The sequence below is a fragment of the Aphelocoma coerulescens genome, chromosome 4 (genome assembly GCF_041296385.1).
Source record: "Aphelocoma coerulescens isolate FSJ_1873_10779 chromosome 4, UR_Acoe_1.0, whole genome shotgun sequence".
NCBI classification, from domain to species: domain Eukaryota; kingdom Metazoa; phylum Chordata; class Aves; order Passeriformes; family Corvidae; genus Aphelocoma; species Aphelocoma coerulescens.
In genome coordinates, this window is record NC_091017.1 from 70,068,105 (window position 1) to 70,091,565 (window position 23,461).

Here is a 23,461-nt window from a genome sequence, read left to right on the forward strand (position 1 = left end):
TTGGCAGCAGTGCTGCTTTCCCCGAGCACATTGCACTGCTCTACACTCCACTAATCATTTCTGCTGCTTTGCACTACTCATATCTGTACAGTCTGATTCTCCAAGCCACCACTTGTGTCTCAATGCATTTCTCTTGTCCATTTATATTATTCATTGCATTTTACTTTCTCCTCTTGATGTCTTTGTCTCTTGCCTTTGCACAAACATAGGAGCACTATTCAAAGTGCTTTTTGTTATTTCTCTGAGCTACCTCATAAATTTTCTTTGCTTGCATACTTCCTTCCTTCCCAGAAGTTCTACATAGGTCCTGCAGGCTGTGGGAGATGAACAGGAGAATCCACATATTATATTCTAGGCAGAAGAAAGTTTACTGTACCCCTGCTCCATCAAACAACAGCATCAGTACAATGTTGGGGCAGAACTAACACATCCTGCTCCTCGCTGGGACTTCTCATCCTGGCCTTGATTCTACAAGAAGGGCAGCACTTGCAGTGATCATTGGGCTCACATCTGCCCACTCCATGCTTGTACAAACACCATCAGCAAGGATCACAGACATTAGTGAGCTAACAAGTTCAAGTACTCTTCAGCATTTTTGCTCAAGTTTGTATTCCCATTAATCGCTGCTGAGTTCATCTTTGAAGATTTGTGAACATCTTGCATAGTTTGGCCATTTAACTGCTACTTTTCCTGATTCTTGGTAATACTTGTCAGTTTTCCTATCAAAACTCATTAAAGGATTTTTTTTCCCTTCATTTTTCAAAAAGGATTTTCCCTTAGCTTGGCAAGTCTATTCCTGTTCCCATCCTAATCCTGCTAGAGAATGTGCATTGCTCATTACCCTTAACAACACATCTACTCTTTTTCTTGATTTTCCTTTTTCTGCATGTCTGGCAGTTCTGCAGCTTTCCTCTTGTAAGCTGAATAAAGCTCAGTTTCTGCACTCATTTCTTTTTCTACAAGTCCAGCTGAGGCAGAAAGCCTAGGAACCTTCACCATGCCCTCCACTCACTGAATTCTGAATTTCTGGTTATATCCACTTGCCACAGGCAGCTCACATCTGTTACCAGGTGCAAGCACAAAAAGGTACCTGCTCCAGAACAACTCAGTTTTATTCCTATGAGCATAGGCCATATATCCACATGGAAGACAAGGTGATGATCAATAGCCAGCATGGATTCACTAAAGCTAAATCAAACTTGACCAACCTGACTGCCTTCTACAAGGGAACAACCACCTGGATGGCTGAGGGGAGAGCAGTGGGTATTGTCTACCTTGACTTCAGCAGGGCTTTCGACACCATGTCTCACGACATCCTCATAGGTAAACTCAGGAATTGTGGGCTGGGTGAGTGGGCAGTGAGGTGGATTGAGAACTGGCTAAGTGGCAGATCCCAGAGGGTCATGATCAGTGGCACAGAGTCTAGTTGGAGACCTGTCACCAGTGGTGTCCCCCAGGGTTCTATACTGGGCCCTGTGTTAACTTGTTCATCAATGACTTGTATGAAGGCACAGATGCCTCCTCTGCAAGTTCCTTGCCAACACAAAGCTGGGAGGAGTGGCTGATACCCCAGAGAGCTCTGCAGCCCTTCAGAAGGACCACAGTAGGCTGGAGAGATGGGCAGAGAGGAACCATCTGAAATTCAACAAGGGCAAATGTAGGGTCCTGAACCTGGGGAGGAACAGCCCCGTGGACCAGCACAGGCTGGGGCTGACCTGCTGGAGAGCAGCTCTGCAGATAAGGACCTGGAGGTCCTGGTGGACACAAGCTGTCCATGAGCCAGCAGTGTGTCCTTGTGGCCAGGAGGGCCAGTGGAGTTCTGGGGTGTGTTAGGAGGAGCAGTGACAGCAGGGCAAGGGAGGTGATCCTGCCCCTCTGCTGAGCCCTGGTGAGGATCATCTGGAGCACTGTGTCCAGTTCTGGGCTCCTCAGGACAAGAGAGACATGGAGATCCTGGAGTGGGTCCAGCAGAGTGTGACAGAAATTATTAAGGGTCTGGAGAGTCTCTCTTCTGAGGAAAAGCTGAGGGAGCTGAGCCTGTTCAGCCTCGAACCAAGAGGGGACCTCATCAATGTCTGTCAGTATCTGCAGGGAGGGTGTCAAGAACATGGACCAGACTCTGCTCAGTGGTGCCAAGCAATAGAACACGAGGCAATGGGCAGTAACTGATGCACAGGAAGTTCCAGCTGAATATGAGGAAGAATTTCTTTACTGTTCTGAGCCCTGGGACAGGCTGCCCAGAGAGGGTGTAGAGTCTCCCTCACTGGAGATATTCAAGAACCATCTGGACACAATCCTCTGGCATGTGCTCTGGGATGACCCTGCTTGAGCAGGGTTGGACCAGATGCCCCCCTGTGGTCCCTTCCAACCTCACTCATACTGTGATTCTGTGAGTCTCCTCAAGCATGTCCCTAGAAGGAGAGTTCTCCCCCTCCAGTATATAATCCTGTTGCAGCACTCCCTGTCAGAGTATTGTCATAAAAACGCTTACCTTTTGCCTGTAAGTTACCACATACTGCAGAAAGCCCCACTGAAGTATGTACAGGAGTATCCCCCAGAATGAAAGGCTCTGTATGCATTTAATAATGAAATGCCCATTTCATGTTTAGAACCAGATGAAAGGACAGATAAGAGCAACTGGAAACAGCTTGGATATTGGAGCTTCAGCCTGATAAGACTGTGCTTTTACCTTACTATTCTAAATATGTCTATTTTCAAAACAAAAATATTTCATAAGGAATTTTATAGTAAGTGGGAGAGCTTTCATGTCCCATCTGAAAGGGCTCCTTGAAACAGATTTAAAAAGAAAACATCAAGGAAGACATTAGGACTGTACCTCACTCTTTCATCAGTATATATAGTTCATAACGCACATCAGGTGCCACGGGAACTGCTGTTCAAGGTTAAAGCAAGGTCCTTATGAAAGGGACAATTACTCTCTAGTGACAGATAAGGAGAAGAAAGTCAAAGCTAAACTGTGTGAGCGGAAAAGGCAGGAGTGCTCAAAGTTAACTGGAAAAGCTACAAAAGCTTTTACCTCGGGAAGAGGCCACTTCAGCACCCGGCCGTGAATTCAGGTTTTAATCTGCCACCAACAGTCCCTGACAGGCTCTCCCTCCCCACACCCCAAAGGCAGCTGGCACAAGCCCCAGAATGGAGCAGACCTGTCCTGGGATGGGAGGCCCATGGGGCTGGTGGGCACCGTGGGGAGCACCAGGACAGGGCGCCCTCAGCTGCACTGAGGGACTGTAAAAAAAGCCTGGATTCAGCATTCTTTTTAAGTACTAAAAGCATAATAAAAGCATGTTTTTGAAAGGAAATGAAAACCAAAGCTATGTCCAATAGCACCAAATTTGGTGGAGGATTTCAGGAATCCCAGTCCCATCCACAGGAAGGTCGGGAGCCACAAAGGCTCACCCTCAATGGAAGAGAATGAAACTGGGAAACATTTAGACAAGGTGGGCATACACAAGTCCACGGGATGTGGTGGGATGCATCCATGGGGCTGAGAAATCTGGCTGATGTCACAGAAGCTGTGGCCATCAGGGGAGGTTCCTGAGGACTGGAAACACACATCACTTCGGTCCTTCAGGAGGAGGATCTGGGAAACTACAGGCTTAGCCTTATGTCAGTCCCTGAGAAGGTGATGGAGCAAATAATTCTGTAAACCATTTCCAAGCATATTAAGGACAAGAAGGCAGTGGCAGTAATTGGTATGGATTTGGGAAAGAGTAATCACACCTGTCTAAGCTGAGAGCTTTGTTTGATTTAACAACCAGGTAGTGGATAAAGGGAGGGAAGTGCAACTCATCTCTCTTGACTTCAGCAAGGCTTGAGGCACTGTCCCCCAAAACAGCCTCACAGACAAACTGACCGGGGTGGGCTCAGTAAGTGGGCAGTGATGAGGTGCAAACTGCTGGGCTCCAAGGGTGGGGCCGTGGGACCAAGTGGATCGTGGTTACTCAGGGAATAACCCAGGGTTAATACTTTGCCCAGTTGTAGCAGGATGCCCTGCCTAGAATGGGGGTAAAAGAACTCAACCAACACCCTATTGCCAAAGCTATCAGTGGTGAACAGAGAAAGGTTCGTTCTTGTGCTGCTTTTGGTGTTGGAAGAATGCTGAAACTTGCCTCACTCATCAACCCCAGTTAAATATCCTGGAGAAGAACAGTGTTTCCTGAACGAAACTGGCACTGGTGAGGATGTGGCAGAAGAAGTGATAAAAGGAACCAACAAGTGATAGTACTGGTAACTTATCTGAAGCTGCTGAGTTGACACAGCCAACCTGCAGACGTGACTGACAGTCATGGTGAACAAATGAAACACAAGCCAGCAGCCAGCTCTAATCAAGCCACACACAGAGAGGGAAGAACAGGGACAGCAGTGGACAGATTCAGCAAATACTGCAGGACTATGTGTACACAGGGCTGAGATGGAAAATTTCAAGGATTGGACAAGGCCAAAATGAACCACAGAAATAAGAAACCACCCCTTCCCCAAAAAGCCTTTTGGGCAGGAGCCATCTTCATTCTACCAAAACTGTTTTCCTGATGATTTCCCTGACAGCAGGACTGCTAAGCATTACCCAACATTTAAATGTTTCAGAATAAGCTGTGCCATACCAAGTGTCTATAAATGATCTCCAGTCTGGCTTTTTTCTTTTTTAAATCATTATGTCAAGAGGTCAGTTTACAAAACCAAAAACCAGTGTCTGATAAGCCTTAATGTTGCAATGAACGTTGGTGCATCAAAACTGTGTAACTTAAAAGTAACATCTTTTCAAAGAAGAAACTTTCTGGAATGCGATCAAAAAACCAAATAAGGCGAGAATATTACCTGTGAAAATTCAAAACATCAGACTCTCACTAGAGAAAAATGCAGCAATATTAGGAGATGCAACTGTAACTAGAAAAAGCAGAAAAACTTTTAGTATTTTTGATTTTAAGGAGAGGAAAAAAAAAGCATATTTGCTTTCCTCAAGTGGATGAAAGGCACCTGTATAAAAAGAAGAAAGACAGTTCTGGCTGACTCTGGAATAGTAATTTACAGGGAAAATTGTAGTTCAAAGAACAAATTAAGTATTTATTCTTTTCATAATCAAATATAAAGGAACACTCAAGTTAAGGTCTAAGTCTAAGGATAAAGAACTCTACTAAGAAGCAGTTTCAAGTTCTGCAACCTTCCTTCAACTTACTATCACAGCTTACTGAAAATGTGTTTCTTTTCCTTGCTGCTCTGTAAACACCCATGGTGCAAGAGAAAACTAAACACAAAAGCTGGGAGCAACCTAAAAAATGCTCTCCCACCTTTAACAACAGGAACCTTCAACATTTTCAAGCATAATATGGTGAAGTGAACACAGCCATTGAATGAGAAGATGCTGTTTCCTATCATTCCTTTGTCCCTGGGCTGTATCTTGCAACCTCATTATATGAAGCCTCCCTTTCCCAGGAGGAATCATCTTGGCTCTGTCCTGCAGTGCCCTTAAAAGTGTCATAGATGCTTCTCTGTCCTTGGGTGCACCACAGCTGTTTGGTCTCCAAGGAGAAGATAACCGCTTCAAGGTCCACAAACTGCCTGGATCTTAATATATATGATATATCTAGGTGATGATATATATTTACATGCATGTATATTTGCACAGAGAAAAAGTAACAACCTGCAACAGGCAGCAATGGACCATCCAACTGCTTGTGGTTGGGAATATTTTTATTTAACAAACATGGATGCTTTTCCCTGTCCATTACTGTCCCTCAGCAGACAAAAGGTTCTTTAGTCATATATAGCACACACCAGGCTGCTGCACAAATCCTTTCCTTCCTTCCTGCATTACATCTGGGAGCTCTAGAGCAGAAAAGTACAAGGGAAAAAACATATGTCAGACCCCCATCCTACCCTTTTTGGGCCCTGCTAAAATGTCAATTTCAATTATTTTCTTTTGAATGAATGCCCATCTCATGACAGGCTTTGAAATTCTCTTCAAAATATGTAATTTAGGGCTAAATTCTTGTTTATGCTACTCAGCTTCTAAAGTTATCCTGTCTATATGAGGTTTTATAGCCAGTAAAACATGACTGAGTACACATGAAATAATAAATTTGATCTCCTGTCCTGATTTTTTTTCATGTAATTAAGCTACACAGAACAATACAGTTCGATCATTGTTAGTATGGGACTGGCATTTATATTTCATCTAGAGTTAATGCAGTCAAACTGAGAACAAAAGCAGCACAGACAAAGGAGAGCCAGACCTCACTAAGTTAATAATTAATAACCACTTTGACGATATTTAACCCATCAGCAAAAACACAAAAGAACTTTAAGCACTGTAAGTCTCACTGCAACAAACTGAGCACCTCAAACTTTCAGCAGTACATATGGTGCAGCAATCTTTTAAAGTGTAACATGATAACTCAACATGACTTCTTACAACACTCCATCATCACCACTGGATTCATCATTATTTTCAAAGGTATAATAAGCACTTTGGATTTTTATGGATCTAAGAAACATAGGTTTGCTTAATCCTGTCATGTGAGACAACTCAACTTGAATCAGACCAAGTTTGCTGTACATTTCCCACGCAGGGATACTCTCAAACCCCACAGCAGGCCAGTGGGAGAGTTGGAAAATTAACCTGTCAGCATAGTACAAGCCTCTGTTTACCACTGATAATGTGACTTGGTCCCAGATAATGTTTTCTGAAGCAGCAGGTCCTTTCACTATTACTGTTAGTGCTGCCTGCAAGTTTCCCAGCTGCCAGATCGTGTTTCTCACATTGTTTTTAGTATTATCAGATCACACTGCAATGGGGACAGGTATTATCCACAAGCTCACATTTAAGTAACTGCAGTATATAAATATGCTGCTTCAGTGAGCACAGATAGAACCACAAAAGCAGTAAAGCAACAAAAGTACAGACTGAAATGTCATTGTGAAAGCATTTGATTTTGGTACTGATGAAGATAAATATATGAAGGATATTCTTAGATTGTTACGTTCAGTAGCAAAAAAGTTGCAAATTTGGTCCCCTTCTTAAGATTCACTTCTTCAGGACTCCCAATTACTTCATAAACTCCAGGTACTTTGGATCATTCAGTCTTATCCTCTATTACTTAGTCACATACCAATCTATTGATGACCTACAACTTTTATTTTCAAGCATTCAACAGGTGAAATATGGAAAGAAGACAGGAGAAGGAATGAGCTTAAGCCACATTACCAAGAGACGGAAGGATCAGAAGCCTCGAAAGCATTTAAAAATACCTCCCTGTTCTGCAGCATCCAGTGTTCATTTAAAACAGTGGTAGTTTGAAGCAGTTATGAAGTCAAAGAAAAATGACTATGAACAAAGTGTAATTAAAAGCGTATCTGCCCAAACTTGCCTGAAATAAAAGTTAAACAATGAATTATTTTCATAGATGTTAAATCAAATGCCAAAGATGGTATTTGAAATGTCAACATTAACAAGACACACCAAGAAAAGTTAAGTTAGAAAGCTTTATACTTGTATTTCCATTGGACAGGACAGATGCTTCAATCCTAGAGCCATTTAACAGCAAGACAGGGATGGAAACACAGTGCCTCTTCCTCAGGCGAAGAAAGGGGTAGAAAAGACTAAGATTCTAATCTGGAGATGTTATTTCAACACCGATTTGAAGTTTTACAGTGCATGCAATTCAAGATGAGATAGATCAGCAAAAACGTTGTATTTAAATGGTCTGACTTAACCTGGCTCACAGCTCTGTGGGCATCTGGTGTATGGTCAAACCCAGCCCTGAGGGATACATTTTGTTCGGAGCCCATACACTGCAGCCTGGCTGAAAGAACTCCAAAACATAAATAGTGAGGTAAAACAATCAGGTTGCACTTGATCAAAATCTACCCATGACATTTGCAGCTTGGAGGATATTAAAACAGCACCTGGGGTAAGGACTGCTCTGCCATACCTGGATGTGTACACCATGGGAAAGATCAGAAACAAAATTAAGGCAGAATTACAGCTGCAATAGAGGAGTAGAAGATTTGGCTTACTCAGAAGATAACATTCTATACAAACTATATAAACTTTTTCATGTTCCTACTTCCAACTTTTTAACAAATGTACAAGTTACAAATCTTTTCATCTCTTCAAACAGTTATGCAAAACTTATGGTATAATTATGTATGATTCTACAGGCAATCAAAGCTTTTTGTCTTGTAACTGGGGTGGAGCCATGCCAATTCCCAAATGATGGCTGCCATACTCTTACAGCTGCACTGCCTAAAAACTGGGAAAACAAGCCCAATACCTACACAGGACAGGAGAGGCAGTGGGGAAAGCAGAAAAGTTGTAGTAAATGAAAAAGTTCTAGTCTACCAAGTGGAATGCTTCATAGCTCGGCAATTCATCTTGAGGGATAATATTTCCAGAATTAAATGGGTATTCTTCTCTGAGTGACAAAAAGATGAAGACTTTATTACTCAAACAAGTCTCCAGCTCTGAAGACAAAGCCACTTACCACAGCACAGTTCTGTCCCTTGGCTCCACAGCTACACTAAAAGGTGACACAGCAGCTGATCAGTCGCCACCAACGCCGACAAGGAAAAACAAGATGTAAAAAAAGTTATTTTGACTAAGGACAAAACCAGCACGTGCTTTCAACAGTAAGCTACTACTTCAAACCTTATGCCAGAGTTTCCAGAGAACAGCCAAGTGCTGCAAAGTTAATCAAAACAAGATGTCTCTGAGCCATTGAGTACTGCAAGAGATCCTCCAGTGTTCAGCAGCAGGACCACCCAGAAGTTTCTTTTAAGATGCAAGCCCAACAGCTGGGAAACCAAGCTTCGGCAAGTTAAACCATTTCTTCTCCTGTGTAACATTATCCCTCCCCAGGACTGCTGTGGATAAGTACACTCTCATTCACAAATACAGCTGTACACTTAAATTTTCCCTTTTCTGATCTCATCTAGAATCCCAGAGAAGTTTTGGCAAGCATGACTATTAGATACAATTAAAAGCTCAACTGTGATAGTTCTTGGTTAATTGCAAACAACACTGTGATTGTGCAGCATAGCTACATTTGCAGAGAGTTAAAGTATTCTTGCATATCTTAATAATACTCAGTATTTAATAGTTACGGAAAAGAAGAGATACTGGGGAAAAACTCTAGTAAGAATGCATCAAGCCTTTTTTTTTAAATAACCAGAGAAAAAATCACTTACAGTAATAGTTGCATTTTATTTTCTCTTTTAGTTTTAATGTGCAGTATTTTCAGCATTTTTTTTTTTAACTTAAACATACATCTAAAATTATATGCTTTCCTTTTCCCTTGAGTACAATTGCTTTCAGGTTGGGGCTCCAAGCTTTTGCTCATCATTGCCCTCAAACTATACCCCACCACAGGGTGCGTTACCTTATCCTTGTCAAGTTTATCCAACTTGATGGTGTGTATACACGGACTGATGGGAATGATAAGCTCACACAAAATGCACATGACAAAAAGCAGCACATGCTTCACAAATGCTCTGCAGCATTTATACCCAGTTACCTGAATACAGCTAAAAACTTGATATACAGTAGAAGCTCTCCTGGGTATGACTGTGGGATTCTCAAGATTTTTAAATGGATACTTAGGTAGCATGCACAAAGAGTTCACCCAAAATCTCAGTACTAGGTAAAATTAACATAATTAATTTCCCCAAAATTTTGCTACATTGCTTACTCTAGTTTTTACAGCAGCTTGTTTTCACTTTAAAATACTTAAACTACCTAAAAACTAGCAAAGTATTTTGCCCTCTTGTAACCTTCATCAAATGTATCCTTATAATCAAAATTGTTTTAGAAGAGCAAAGCACATACCATTGTCACTCAGGTGATTTCTACCTTTAGTATAAAGTTTAGTTGGGATTGTACATGGAAAAAGTCTGATTTATGGAATGAATGTACTCAGTTCCCCATCTTCTCCCATCCCTTTCAACCGCCGGGTAAGATCCTGAATGACTGAATTTAATTAAACTGCTTATTGCTATTATTTATTGCTCATTATACCCTAAAATTTCTTTTATTTAGGAAGCATAAATGCTCAGCCCTGACAGCTCCACAAAATCTTAAGACAAACCAGGTCTGCTGCTCTTGGAGAACTGTCTTTGCAGTGTTTTTGACACAACCTCCTTATCTGCTATATAGTTAACAGCCATTGAAAAAGAAGAATGGCAAGACAGAACGCTCGTAAGGCAAATCTACCCAATATCAACAAATAGCTTTTAACCCGAAAAGTTCCACTTGTGCCCCCCTTCATTGGACCTAAATCTGTTCACTCATTACTCAGTGCTTTCGGAATGCTGCTGGTGGTTAAGAAACAAGCAATGTCTTGGTGCTAAGAAGGCATTCCTACTGAAGCAAAAGTAACACACAATCATTTACTAGATGCTTTAGGCAAGAAATGACATCTGAGTATATACACTTTAGAGACGATTAAAATAAACTCACATTCAATTTCAACTGGAAAACAACATAAATAGTAAAAAAAAATACTTTAAATCCTGCAAATAAGAACCGGTTTACAATAAGTTGTAGTTTGCTACTCCTCACTCTTGCACTCAGTGCAAGGGAGGGGGCATGCACTGAAATGAAACACAAAGTAAACTTTATTTAATGGGCCAGTGGGTAGCTGGTCCAAAAGCTATTTATAACAAGTTGGCTGGTATACAGTATTCTTAGGGGAGGGCCACATTATAGATTTAGTAAAGTAGGTTCTTTGACAACTGAATTGTAAATGAAGTTTTAAACATTAATCTGTCTCAAGCATGCTCTCAGTCATGCCGTATCTCACATCTTGTAAGGCTGTAAAGAAGCCACTTTCACTGCATGTCACTTTTCACTGTATGTCTTAAGACCAAACACATTTCTACCCTGCTCTCAATGAAGAAATGAACAGGCTAATTTTCAGAATTAGCTTTCTGTTTGCAGCAAGTTAAAAACACTCTGTGAAATAAAATCTTGCATCGAGTCAATCTCAAAGGACAAGCAGTATTTTTATTTCCTTTTAATCCAGTATCAGAATCCCTTAGTGGCCATTGTTCTGCTGTTACTGCCCCTTTGGCACACCTCATGGCTCGTGTCACCAAAAGCAGACAGGAGTGATTTTGAGTATGATTTCACTCCAAAAGAAATGAGGGTGTGCAAAGAATGTCTAGGAAGAAGACAGGAAAGTGTGCTGCAGTGAAATGTCAGAACTGAAACACTACTGAAGTGTGTTCCCACACTAGGAAGACCCTTAAGCTACAATCCCTTCAGGTCACAGAGAATTTCCTAAGAGGAGGTGCCCTTCTTTAGACACTTAGGACACGTTACAGGAGGTATATATACTACAACAAATCTCCAAGAGAGGTTAAAACAGATGAAGTTATTACTACCAGTGAATCTGTGTGAATCTGTGTGAGGTTAGAACTGAGTGCATCAGCTCTAGAGCTTGTCTTGAAACAGGTAATGCAAGTATTTGCTCTAAGGCTGGCAAGAGGCATTTGAGGAATGGGAGTCTGTCACATCTAATGTTTTTCACCCAGCTGTGCTGACTGCTAAAGTCAGTGTATTTCTTCACTGGCTGGAAAGATTCTATAGGAAGTCTCAAGCTGGTTTGGAAAGTTTTACAAAGGGTCTAGCTCCTGTGATCCCAAGGTAAAGTAACCAGCTGGACTGTGTTAATCATGAGGAGCTTAAAATTATGAAGAATTTAACAGTTTCATAACACAACATACACAGTTATATGGTGAGAATTTGATTAATCTGATGCTTAAAAAATATATTAAAATCTATTTTAAATTCTGGAAAATACCTTACAAAAATATCTTCACTTAAACTATATATTATACAAAAACTGACTGGTATGTGGGTTTACAGTACAAAATGATTATTGGTGATTACAAAAGGGAAGAGTGATCTATACTACCCCTTAATGCAAACACAGGGCATTATATCTCACTGCCTGAAATTAGACTTTTGTCAGATAATTTCCAATATAACTCAAAAACTTTCAAACAGTATCTATTTTATTAAACCTTTTTCTGAAATCCTGTTCAGTTTCTTTTAAAAATCACCACAGTGGTGTGGCCCAAGGAAGAAGAGTAACCCAACTAAGGACAGAAATAATTGCTCTAGATAAGAAGACCTGTAGAGAGCTAAATACAGCAACATCTACAGTTGTTTCTACTGCCCATACTATCAATTTCCTCTACCAGTTTCTTAAAGGAAGTGACACCAGTGGACAATTCCTTTGTAATCAATTTACGGGCAGAAGCAACAATTTTTGGTCTAGATTGGAATTAGTTTAAATACATGGGTTTAATAAATACAAATATACACATCTGTATACATTAAATGTTGTCACGTGTATAATTTCAACATATACATTATATACAGAAATACATACAGTACATGCTCCTCCTGACAACACTATCTCATTTTTCCAAGTGTCACCAAAAGGTGTGATAAGAAAATGAAGGGAGGTTAAATGTAGGATCTGACTGAGAACCAAGGTATCATTTCTCTATAATGAAAGACTTATAACAAATACAACTAAAGACAAATGCTGTGCTAGATTTCCTCATGTAAAGCTTAGGAATCAATGGCATTCCCTGGGTGGTGAGTAAAAGCTAAATCTGGCCCTGTGTAGTGTCCTGAAATTCATGGAAATTTGTGTTGTGGCTGTGTCTAAAGCTTTATGGATACAACAGGTAATAAAAGAGGTTGTGTAATCTAACACTTTTGCCAGTCCCAAAGTAGACCACAGCAGCCTTCTGATTCTTTACTGCTACCATAAATTTGTTTATATTGGAGTGGTCCAGATGACTCCATGGTCTCAGTTATGAAAGGTCAAATGGTTGTTGACAACTGGGGAGCTTGCACCATTTTGTCTCTTAAAATGCTGTGCAGCAAATAAGAGCAGTTTCTTAAGTATCTGAAGTTTGATCCAGAGTAACTAGTCCTCTTTTTTACCACTATGTCTCAAAATAAAGGAATTCAAAAGAAGCTACAGTAAAGTGGATCACAAGAATGCCTCCTTAGTACAGTTTCTCAAGACAAATTAATCAACATATTCCAGTTTTAAAGCACTTTAAGAAAAAATGAGATGCAAAACAAGATGTAATCTGTACATTAAGATGGATTTCCAAAAGGAACATGAATTCAAGCACAAGCAGAAAAAATGAGGACAATACAGATGTCAAGACATTCAGTAGCATGGCTTTTGTTCATCTCCAATTACAGCACAGCTCATGCACCACACATCTTACAATTTTACATACTGTACATAATATAGAAATATTTAAGTTAAAATTTCTTTCACTGATATACTGTACTCAAATTTGAAATCCTGAGAAGAAAAAAGATAAATGTGTGGTTACGTATGTGCACTATATCTCTGGTATCACCAACACATACACCACTGGATATCAGAAAGTCCAGAGAGAGAGATTACATGCTGGAAGTGTAAATCATAAAAGCCATTTTCTCTTTTCTTTGTTTGGGAGATACATTAGGAAAGAAATTCTATTCTGTAGTACACAACAGTATATACAGGTACATAAAACTATGAAGTTGGCTAATGACTGCAGGTTGTAGTAACAGTCTGTCAGTGTCTTACTGGCTGCACCACAGTGGCTTCAGCTGCACACTGGGAAGAGGAGGAATACCAGCTACCTTGCACGTGGTACTAGCCCGCATTTTACAGCTAGGATGTGTGGCTCACGTTAGTCCCCAACACCACTTGAAAAACACTGACATACTTCTTTCCACTTAGAGGTGCCTGGTGTCAACAACAACTACACTTGACTTCTCAGGTGATTTCCAGTGCTGCAGAGCACTTGTCCATGCGTGCTGGAAGGAAAACGGACAGGTCCATATTTATCACAAATGCAACCCCAGGTATTTTCTTGATCTTGCATTCCCCATAATTCATATTCCAACACTAGTCATGCAGTTCCACTACACATCAGGATGTTCAACATGCTGTGACCTTGTGGACATTTTGCAAACAAGTCAGTAGGCGATGGTATGGGGTTCCTGGAGATGCTACCACCTCAAACACCGACTGGAAGGCCCTCCGATCCAATTCTTCATCAATCTGGTGTCGGTAGAAGTCTATGGCCACCAAACAGAAGATGTTAACATCCACTTGCTCTGATTTTCCCATTCTACTGATAATATGTGGAAGACTGAAATGTAAGTTAAGGTCATAAAATGACAGACATTGCTCTTCTTTTGGTTTAGCAGTTTCAAACACTGGCCTCCATTAAAACAGTTTAGTCTTGAGCTTACCAACAATATTCAAGTGCAAAATACTGTCATCTAGCAATTAACTGCTACTACATAAATCCTATTTCTTCATTAACATCACATAATTTCTTATCATTGGAAATTAATTTCAAGCTAGCAGTAGTTTTCTTTATCCGTTGGAGCAAACAATGCAATCAGCAACTGCTGAGAGCCAACAAGCACTGCTGCGATTGAGAGTCATTAGGATGTTTCAAACGTGACAAATGGCCACATTTTTGTCTGATCACAAAATGCAACAGTTATTTTTCTGTTTGTTTGATGGGTTTGTTTGTTTTTAAATAAACCCAGCACTAATACCACCTACATATATGTATCTTTTGCCTGTTCCAATTTATTTGGCTGATGGCATTCCATTGCCAAAGCTCAGTATTACTGCAGTGCATAGACAGGGTGATAACTGCAAAATACAGTTTGTATGTAGAGGATAATTCTCTTGATTTTGAGTTTGTTGGCTTTTTTCATTTTTTTTCAATGTATTTTAGCTTGCAGAAGGAATAGAGAGCAAAGCTTTTAAAGGTCACAGCAGTGCTATCTTGGTGAAGCTTTTAAAAAGTCCTTCAAAGTAAGGACTTTCCCAATCATCTTGCATAGTCAAAAGGAACTGACCTTAAAGCAGTAGTTTTAGGTAACTTTGTTGTCATAATCTGTTTAGAAGTTCTCTTTTTTTCCCTACAAACCTGAGGTACCAACAGCACAAAGCAACATATACCATCACTATCTGCAGTAAAACTGCCTTTTTTGTGTGTTACACTTGTACCCTTATCCTTCAAGGCTTTACACTATAATTACCCAGAAATGGCACACATTCAATCTTTTTAGGATACATTGCTGAAATCCACTGACTGGTGGAAGCACTGACAAAAAAACAGGAAAGACTCCACATTGCCATTGCCACAGGTGTTCTTTGTGTGAAATTGGAGAGAGAGAGCATCACCCAGTCACGGACCATTGAGGACTGTCCAGTGCTATGCAGTGTCTGGAATACCTGCAAAATATTGTACACAGGAATAAAGACAGGGTGGATGGATATGGGAAAAAGTTCTGTTTCTCTTGTAAAGGTTCTCTCCAGCTACAAAGCTCTGAGGGTCACAAACTGGATTCCTGGAGACAGCTCTGAGTCTAATGAATTAGTGAACTGGACTCATATGTGCCAAACTGAACTAATCATACAGAAATATAAGACTTGTCTGGTGTCCCTGTTTTTATAGCCCAAATGTGCTGTGCACATGCTGTCTCCAGTGATGCACAAGTCCAGCAGGTGCTGAAGAGCCAAAAACCCAGAAGCCCAGCTGAGTCCACAGAGGCTTGACTGTTGGGTTCATAAAGTGATGGCTCCCTCAGACCTAGAATCTGAGCACCAGGATCACAACTACTAATTTTCTCTTTATTTTCTCGTTATCAGTGACTGAACTGTCCGGCTGTGAGCTTTGGCTTCCAGGTGACATGGCAATTCTAGCCCTCAATGCTGCCTGGAAGCCAAAACTCACAGCATCACAGCTCAATCACTGTGCTGGTTTGTTAGATTTAATTAACAAACCCCTCAGCTGAGCTGTCAATTTTTTAGAAATCTTCTGAAACATTTAAGAAAAATAAATGTATCAATATTACCTTATAAACTACTGTTGCCATGAATTGTGGGTATGGCTGCTGGTTGGACAGAAATTCCCCAATGACTTTGTTCATTACATCTTGTGGGGGGAAGAAATCATCAAGGAACTGTGGAAGAATACGAGCCACTACTCGAGCTTCAAAAGGAAATCCCTTCCTGATCCTGCAAATAATAAAAAATAAAATATTTTATGATTGAATTCAAATACCTATCTTGTTCTTTCCCAATTTAATTGTCAATGGAAAGAACATTTTACTTTCATCTCTGAATAGGCACCTTTCCAACACTGATGAATCCAAATCTTCATGAGTAACAGAATACCCAAAGAGGTCTATCAAAGCTGTCAGAAGCTGTTACAGGTGTGTCTTTACCCCACACTCTCCCCTGTCCCTTTTTAAATAGTCACATTTTTTGAAGGTCTGGAATTGCATCAGAGATGAGACTTACCAACAGGAATGCTGAAAACACTACACAAGAACAAAAAAGGACAGGGAGATCACTCCTCCTAGTTATCAGAGCAAGGACCATTTATAAGCAGAACACTGATTTCCATTCATTATGTCTTTGCATTTTTTAATCAAGATAAGAATGACCAATGTAACAAGAAAAGTAAGTTGCATTGCTGTGCAAAGATGGGAAAAGATACTCCAACCTACAGACAATTTTGTTTAAATAATACTGACTGGAAAGTGTTTCTAATAAAGGCTGCATCTGTTGATTTGTCAAGATCAAGTTACCATGTGATTCTTCCCTGCAAAAGTTATTTTTTGCTTGTACTAGTCACATTTGTTTTGCTAACTCTTCAGAGTGATATATTCTAAAGCACTCAAGCACTGACTGCTCTAGTTCTGTTCTCACCAAGTGCAGAAGTGAAACCCTCCTCCAGTGTTATGGAAAAACCACAGAACACTTTAAAAAATGTAAACCATTACCCACAAACTACTATGCAAAATCTAACATGCTATACTCACTTAAGACAGCTTGAGATTGTCAGATCAAAACAGGGCTTTTGAAATGTTTCCATTAATGAGTTCCATGTGAATACAGAAGTTTTACTGTATCCTTCCACTACAACTACTTAACAGGCTCAGAAAGAGCAATTCTTGGGGGGGAGGGGGAGGGGAAAAGAAAGTTTTAAACTCTTAGGGTGGTTTGAAAGATTATTTCCTGTAAACTGGATTTATATCCTTGATTATGTAGAAGACATCCTGAAAAGCACTTAAGAGTTTGACCTGAAGGGAGCTGGAAATACATTTATGAAGTATTATGGTTTGTGCAACACACAGTTTCAGTTAGGACATGTCTGGTTTTCATTTACATTCCTGTACATTTGTGCTGCCTTCAGCAATTCCATCAGTGTTACTGTGTATACCAGGAGCGTAACTTTTAAGCAAGAGTAAGTAGAGAGTACAGTTAATCATTAATTAACTGTAAGAACTGTCAAATAGAGAAGTGACCACACAGTGACAAACAGAATCATTTCCCTCCCAGAACCCCATTTACACATTTTGTCCTCTTACCTATCAAAAAGGACAGATACTCGTTCCATAGCTACAATCACAGATTCACTGTCAGGAGCACCAGGATTTGCATCTGTTATACGGCTGGGACTGATTTTTTCCTTTCCTAAACCAAAATAATATTACAAGTTAACTGTGGATATTAAAATACACTTCTCTTACTCTTGGTAACAAAAATAAGTTAAGAAAATTAGCACTGTTCTTCAGCCAGTCTCTCAGCACATCAGAAGTATAAAAAAATGAATACCTGTGTACATGCAAGTCAGCATTAATCCAAGGGCTGCCATTGCTCTGTGGGGGCTCTGCACATTCACCCTGTCAACACTCAGTTTAACCAGCGACTCACTGTCCAGCCTAGAAAGCTGCTCTGAAAGGAGGAGTCGTTCCAATCCTCTCAGGACACAGTGATAAATAATGGATGGTGTTGATTCATCACTTCCAGACACCATGACTCCACACATCTGAAATAAAGCAAAAAGCCAGCTGCCTGGTTTTGAGGTGTATTTAGGTCATCTTCTAGCATCATACCCCAATAGTATGCAACGGCATCAGGTATCAACAAAAACTGATTAAACTAAACCCAAAAGCAAACCCACACCTCAGTAATCAAGTTAAGTGTTAAAGAGAGCTATGTGGTGATCTCAGGTTACATGACCACCCCTAACTGGAGGCATCACAACATACCTGTATAATTCCTGCAGAGAATTCAGGCCCTACATCAAGTGGGTAATTCTCAATCAAATAGAAAGCAGCTGCACACATTACCAAGATGTGCTGTTGGTTATGGATATTCACACAACTGTAAATGAGCAAAAACACTAGTGGTCACCTCAAAGTTGTCTAGGTCACAAACAGAGACACTATAAACAACTCCTCGAAACACAAAGTATTTTTGCACATGAAACGTAAGCCCTTTTTAAAATCACAGAAAGTATCTCCGAGATGCCATAAGAGAACACTGATTACCACGAAAATGACAGAGAAATGATGTTTAAGTAACACAGTTTACTAAAGACACAAAAGCCTGTACTATCAAACAGTTTTCTCACCCTCAAATATGATTTCACTCTGTAAATTAAACCTAAAATTGGATGATATTTTCAATGAAAATGCCAAAACCTGCTTGATACAACAGCCTGCTCTAAAATGTACTGGCAACCACCAACAACAGAGAGCCCTTTTGTTCACACATAAACATGCAACAGTTTGGAGCGAGGGGGAAAGGGGGGGAAGAGTCTTACTGTGCTATTCCTCTCAAATTGGAGAGCAGATACTCGCTGATAATTGGAATGAGTTGCTTTGCTGTCTCGTCGAGCAAGTCACACTCAAGGATATAAAGAATTCCATGCAGAGCTCCAATCCGACTTGGCATATGGGTGCTTCTTAGGGTTGATTCCAGCAGTCGACTTACTGGTTCAGCCACAGCTTTATCCTAATACATCCAACAAGAGTATCCATTAGAAGTCAACACTGGTTTAAAAACTGGCAAGTCCTGTCATTTGGAAATACTTGGAACAAATTAAAGAATAGAAAATAGGGAACAAACCAGAGCCTAGCTTAAACTACTTTGAATCAAATGTCACAAGACTAATACAATCAGGTAAGAGATGAGTTGCAGATTAACTAGTAAATTGATGCTACTTTTATTTGTACAAAGTTATGTCAAGATTTAAAATTAAAAAACCCAAACAAGATAAGGATTAGTTCAGTAAGTAGTACGTGTTATTAAGAATATAGGACTTGAATGATTGAAATTTTCTGGCCTTCCAGCTAAGCACAAAGGATGCTTCCATCTGAAACAAACTGGTACCAGACAACTATAATCTGCCATCTACTATCTGTCTACTCAACTCATAGCACATTGTTCCATTTATATGTTCTCTGAGACCACTGGTACTCAGACCTACACGTCTTTCCCCTCCACCAATCCAGTGATCTGGATGACGGAATCAAGTGCACTCTCAGGCAGGAATGTTGATCTGCTGGAGGGCAGGAAGGCTCCACAGAGGGATCTGGACAGGCTGGATCAATGGGCCAAGGCCAGTGGTCTGAGGTTCAACAAGGCCAAGTGCCAGGTCCTGCCCCTGGGTCACAACAACCCCTGCAGTGCTACAGGCTGGGGCAGAGTGGCTGGAAAGGGCACGGTGGAAAAGGACCTGGGGGTGCTGGTTGAGAGTGGCTGAACATGAACCAGGTGTGCCCAAGTAGCCAAGAAGGCCAAGGGGACCCAGCCTGGATTAGCAATAGTGTGTCCAGCAGGACCAGGGCAGTGACCATCACCCTGTACTTCACAGAATCATTAAGGCTGGAAAAGACGTCCAAGATCATCGAGTCCAACCTTTGACTGAGCAACACCATCAACTAAACCACAGCACTAAGTGCCATGTCCAGTTGTTTCTTGAACACCTCCACCGATGGTGACTCCACCACTTCCCTGGGCAGCCTGTTCCAATGCTTAACCAAGCTTTTAGTGAAGAAATTCTTCCTAATAGCCAACCTAAACCTCCCCTGGCACACTGAAGCCATTTCCTCTTGTCCTGTCACTTTTCATCTAGGAGAAGAGATTGACCCCCACTCTGCTATAATCTTTCAAGAAGTTGTAGAGATTGATAAGGTCCCCCCTGAGCCTCCTTAGGCTCCAGCCTTAGGGAAATGGTGTAGTTAGGTCAATGGTTGGACTCAATTATTTTAAGGGTCTTTTCCAACCTAAATGATTCCACAATTTTATGTTTAGTATTCACAAGTGAAGCTGGTATCAGATACTTCACTCTTTGTTATCAAATAACACAACTTACTGGAATATGCAGAATCTATTCTGAATTTTAGTTTTGGAAAGTCTTTTCCTTACTATTTAAGTAATTAGAAGAAATTACTTGTTTTACTTTGTCCCTTTACTCCTTAAGTATCTAAGATACAGACCAGTTAGATAGTGTCTGCTCTCTATCTGCTCTTTTTAAGTGGATTTTCTACATAACTGAGCACAGAACAGCAAGCAACTCTTGATGGAAACACCTTCTTGTTTTTTAAGTCCCACCAAGCTGTTATATTCAGCTGTTTGCTTGTGAGAAGGTGTTACTAGCTCACTGAGTGGGAAATGGCAGCCCCGTCAGAATAAGCTGATCTCTAAAACTGTTTCTGTACGTTTGCCATCACCTTCCCAGCCTTCCCTTGTGCAGTTGCTGCTGAAACAGCTACTGGAAGCCCCACCCTAAAAGCCTTTCAAAATTTCTTTTACCACTGTTACCTATATAGCTTTATATTAGTCTCAGAGTTTCTAGAAGTGCTAACTCCTTCCAAAATTATTTGTAATTTTTTTTTCCTAAATATTTAGGAAAATTTTCCTAAAAATTTAGGGAAAAAAATTCCACTCTGCAATGTTCACTGGAAAGTACTCTGGTCTACACATTTCAAGACAGAATGATGCAGTGGAGGGAAGAGTGAGGGAAAGAAAAGGGATACCTGACTATCTGGGGCTATATATTTATCACATGCACTGTCCCAGCCTCCCATGAGATTACAGCCATTCACCAGTAATACAAATCTAGCAAAAGATGTTCCACAATTTCTCATATCTGTCCTGAAATGTAACAAATGAGGAGTCCAGGGCAAAGGCAACACTGAACTGAATAAGACAAACCAAAAAGCACATTAAATTGCTTAAATCTTGAAAACTATCAACCAAAACAACCTTTCTGTTTAAATACAGGGCAACTGGAGATAATGTTTGCAAACTCTGAAAGCCCAGAATACATATCCTATTACTTCTTACAGCCATGCAGATCAGCTAAAGGATATTCTTAGAGAATACCCTCACCAAGTACACCAGGTTTTGCAACAGAAGCTGAGTTAACCTAGACACTCATAAAATTTGCAATAAACTTTCTGAGAATTTCTTACCATTCCAAGAACAGCAGCAGCTTTACAAGTAGCTGGTATCAAATACTGGACAAGAATCTCATCTTCGGATGGATGCACCTTTCGCAACTCTGTCAGTGTTGTGTACATCATCTCAAACTGATTCCTTTCTGTAAATAAGTCTGACACTGCCAGAAGCTGTACGGAAATTAAAATTGAATATAAAAAAAATCCCATTAACAGACAGCCAAACATTGACTCTCCCTTCTGATATAATGGTGAGCAAAAGATTCCTCAATTGATCTATTAAATGTGTAAACATTTACTCAAGGGTCTGAAATAACTATTAACTATTGTCCAGAATTAATTCCACCATTCATCCTGGATAATAATGACCTCCAAGAGATCCTTTTTACCAAAAGTTGACAAAATCAAAGCCACTATAGTAAGTAACTCTGGGACATGAATAAACATTGCTATTTACAATGTACTAAACCATCCCAAAACACACAACACATATATCTCTTGCAAGGATAGTTTCATTTTAAGTCTCTTATGATAGTGAATAATGGCTGTCAAGACACATTCCACACCTTTTTTCTTTCATTTTGATTCTACATTTAATAATCAATTTAATTCTCTAATACATTATTGTTCCATCTTCATTTTCTTACAAAGGAATAGGATAAGCAAATCTTGCTTTAGCACGCAGTCAAGTAAAATATCAACTATCATTAAGTAACAATAAAGTATTTGTAATGTAGCAGCAGAATACACAATCCAGATGCTTATATAGCTTCAATCAGTATAATGCTGTAGTTGCTCAAGTTATATCTCCGTACTGCCCACAGAATAGCACTGCAAAGAAAATTCTGTGTGTTCCATATATTAAAAAATGCTTTACAAATGCTGCTTAGCTCTGAACACTTGATAACATATACTCAATTAGGATTCTGAATAATAATTCAGACTTACTGAGCGCACCACTTCACTGATCAAAATGACTGGTGTTCTCTTGCTAGGGTTGGATGGCAATATCCACTGACTGTACAGTTCAAGCAAGAACTGAGAACAAGAATGGATATCTACACCAGCCCGGTGCTTCCTGCAAGGAACAATAAACAAGTGTTAAAATGGCTATTCCTAAGTGCTGCTAAAATGCTTGACTTGAAATAATATTTACCAGCATCCAACTTATAAACCCAGCTTATTGAACTCAACATGAAGAAATAACCTTATCTATGACTCAAAAGAGAGAAAAGACATAAAAGTAAAGATACCTGGTGTTTATAGGAGAGGTTGGTGGTGAGGAAAGAGCAGGTACGTCATTCTCATCCTCCTCATCCTCACCCCACTCTTCTTCTCTCAGTGGAGTGATATTATTTCCTAACCATATCGAGTGTATAGAGACCTTGAAAACACACACACAGAAGAGAAAAACAAATAGCAAAGAAGTGCATTTAACACCCCACAGTCTAGAGAAATCTTAGAAGCCAAGTATCTTTTCCATTTAAATGACAGGCAACACACAGTCTTCTGGCTGAGGAGACACCCAGTTATGATCTACCCTCCAGAACTCAGAGCTTTTAGTTTCTATTTGATGTCATGCAATGCTTCTTAACTGATTTTTCAGAACTGGAAGAAATGTAATAAAAATCAAGTTTAAAGTTGAGCTTTCAACAAACCTGTCCCAGTTTGTAATCCATATCTCCTATTTCTCGTTCAGTATTGATCTGCAGTAAGAGTTTTTCATGGCTGATAAGAGCACCTGTAACGAAACACAACACAAATTTTTAGAAAGTGCATAAGAAAGCATATGTGAAAATGGCCTCACTTCCTGCAAACTGGATTTCAAATTTTTCGAAGAGTATTTTTTCCACTTTTTAGGTGTAAAAGAAATTCACTCTCCCCTTCTCCCCCACAAACAAGCACTTACCTGTAGTAGCAGGAGAAAGTGATGGAACAGGGTCCCAAGCTTGGTATAAGTGATGAGTAGCAATATTATCTCTCTTAGACACCATCGCCTGGATTTCCTGTTCAACAATTCCCCTGATAACACTTAGCTTCCTCCCAAACCTGAAAGCCCAAGAGAAATCAATTTTAGCAGATCTTTCCTTTAATAGTTTCATGCAAGTCTGTCTGGCTTACTCTGCAATGTTGTGT

General features: G+C 40.1%; 1 protein-coding gene across 3 annotated transcripts in view; it reads right to left on the reverse strand.

The window, feature by feature from the left end:
- Window positions 1-9,200: 9,200 nt before the first annotated feature.
- The window catches only part of HTT (huntingtin), a 78,671-nt gene continuing 64,410 nt past the window's right edge, over window positions 9,201-23,461 (reverse strand). For all 3 annotated transcript variants that reach the window (XM_069014556.1, XM_069014555.1, XM_069014554.1), the window contains 12 exons: window positions 23,235-23,374; window positions 22,984-23,066; window positions 22,579-22,709; window positions 22,274-22,403; window positions 21,341-21,496; window positions 18,685-18,875; window positions 18,128-18,242; window positions 17,691-17,904; window positions 17,444-17,549; window positions 15,923-16,085; window positions 15,139-15,299; window positions 9,201-14,193 (listed from right to left, as the gene is read on the reverse strand). In XM_069014556.1, the coding sequence (XP_068870657.1) occupies window positions 13,980-14,193; window positions 15,139-15,299; window positions 15,923-16,085; window positions 17,444-17,549; window positions 17,691-17,904; window positions 18,128-18,242; window positions 18,685-18,875; window positions 21,341-21,496; window positions 22,274-22,403; window positions 22,579-22,709; window positions 22,984-23,066; window positions 23,235-23,374 (1,804 nt within the window). In that variant the 3' untranslated portion in view covers window positions 9,201-13,979. The remainder of the gene's footprint in view (window positions 14,194-15,138; window positions 15,300-15,922; window positions 16,086-17,443; window positions 17,550-17,690; window positions 17,905-18,127; window positions 18,243-18,684; window positions 18,876-21,340; window positions 21,497-22,273; window positions 22,404-22,578; window positions 22,710-22,983; window positions 23,067-23,234; window positions 23,375-23,461) is intronic.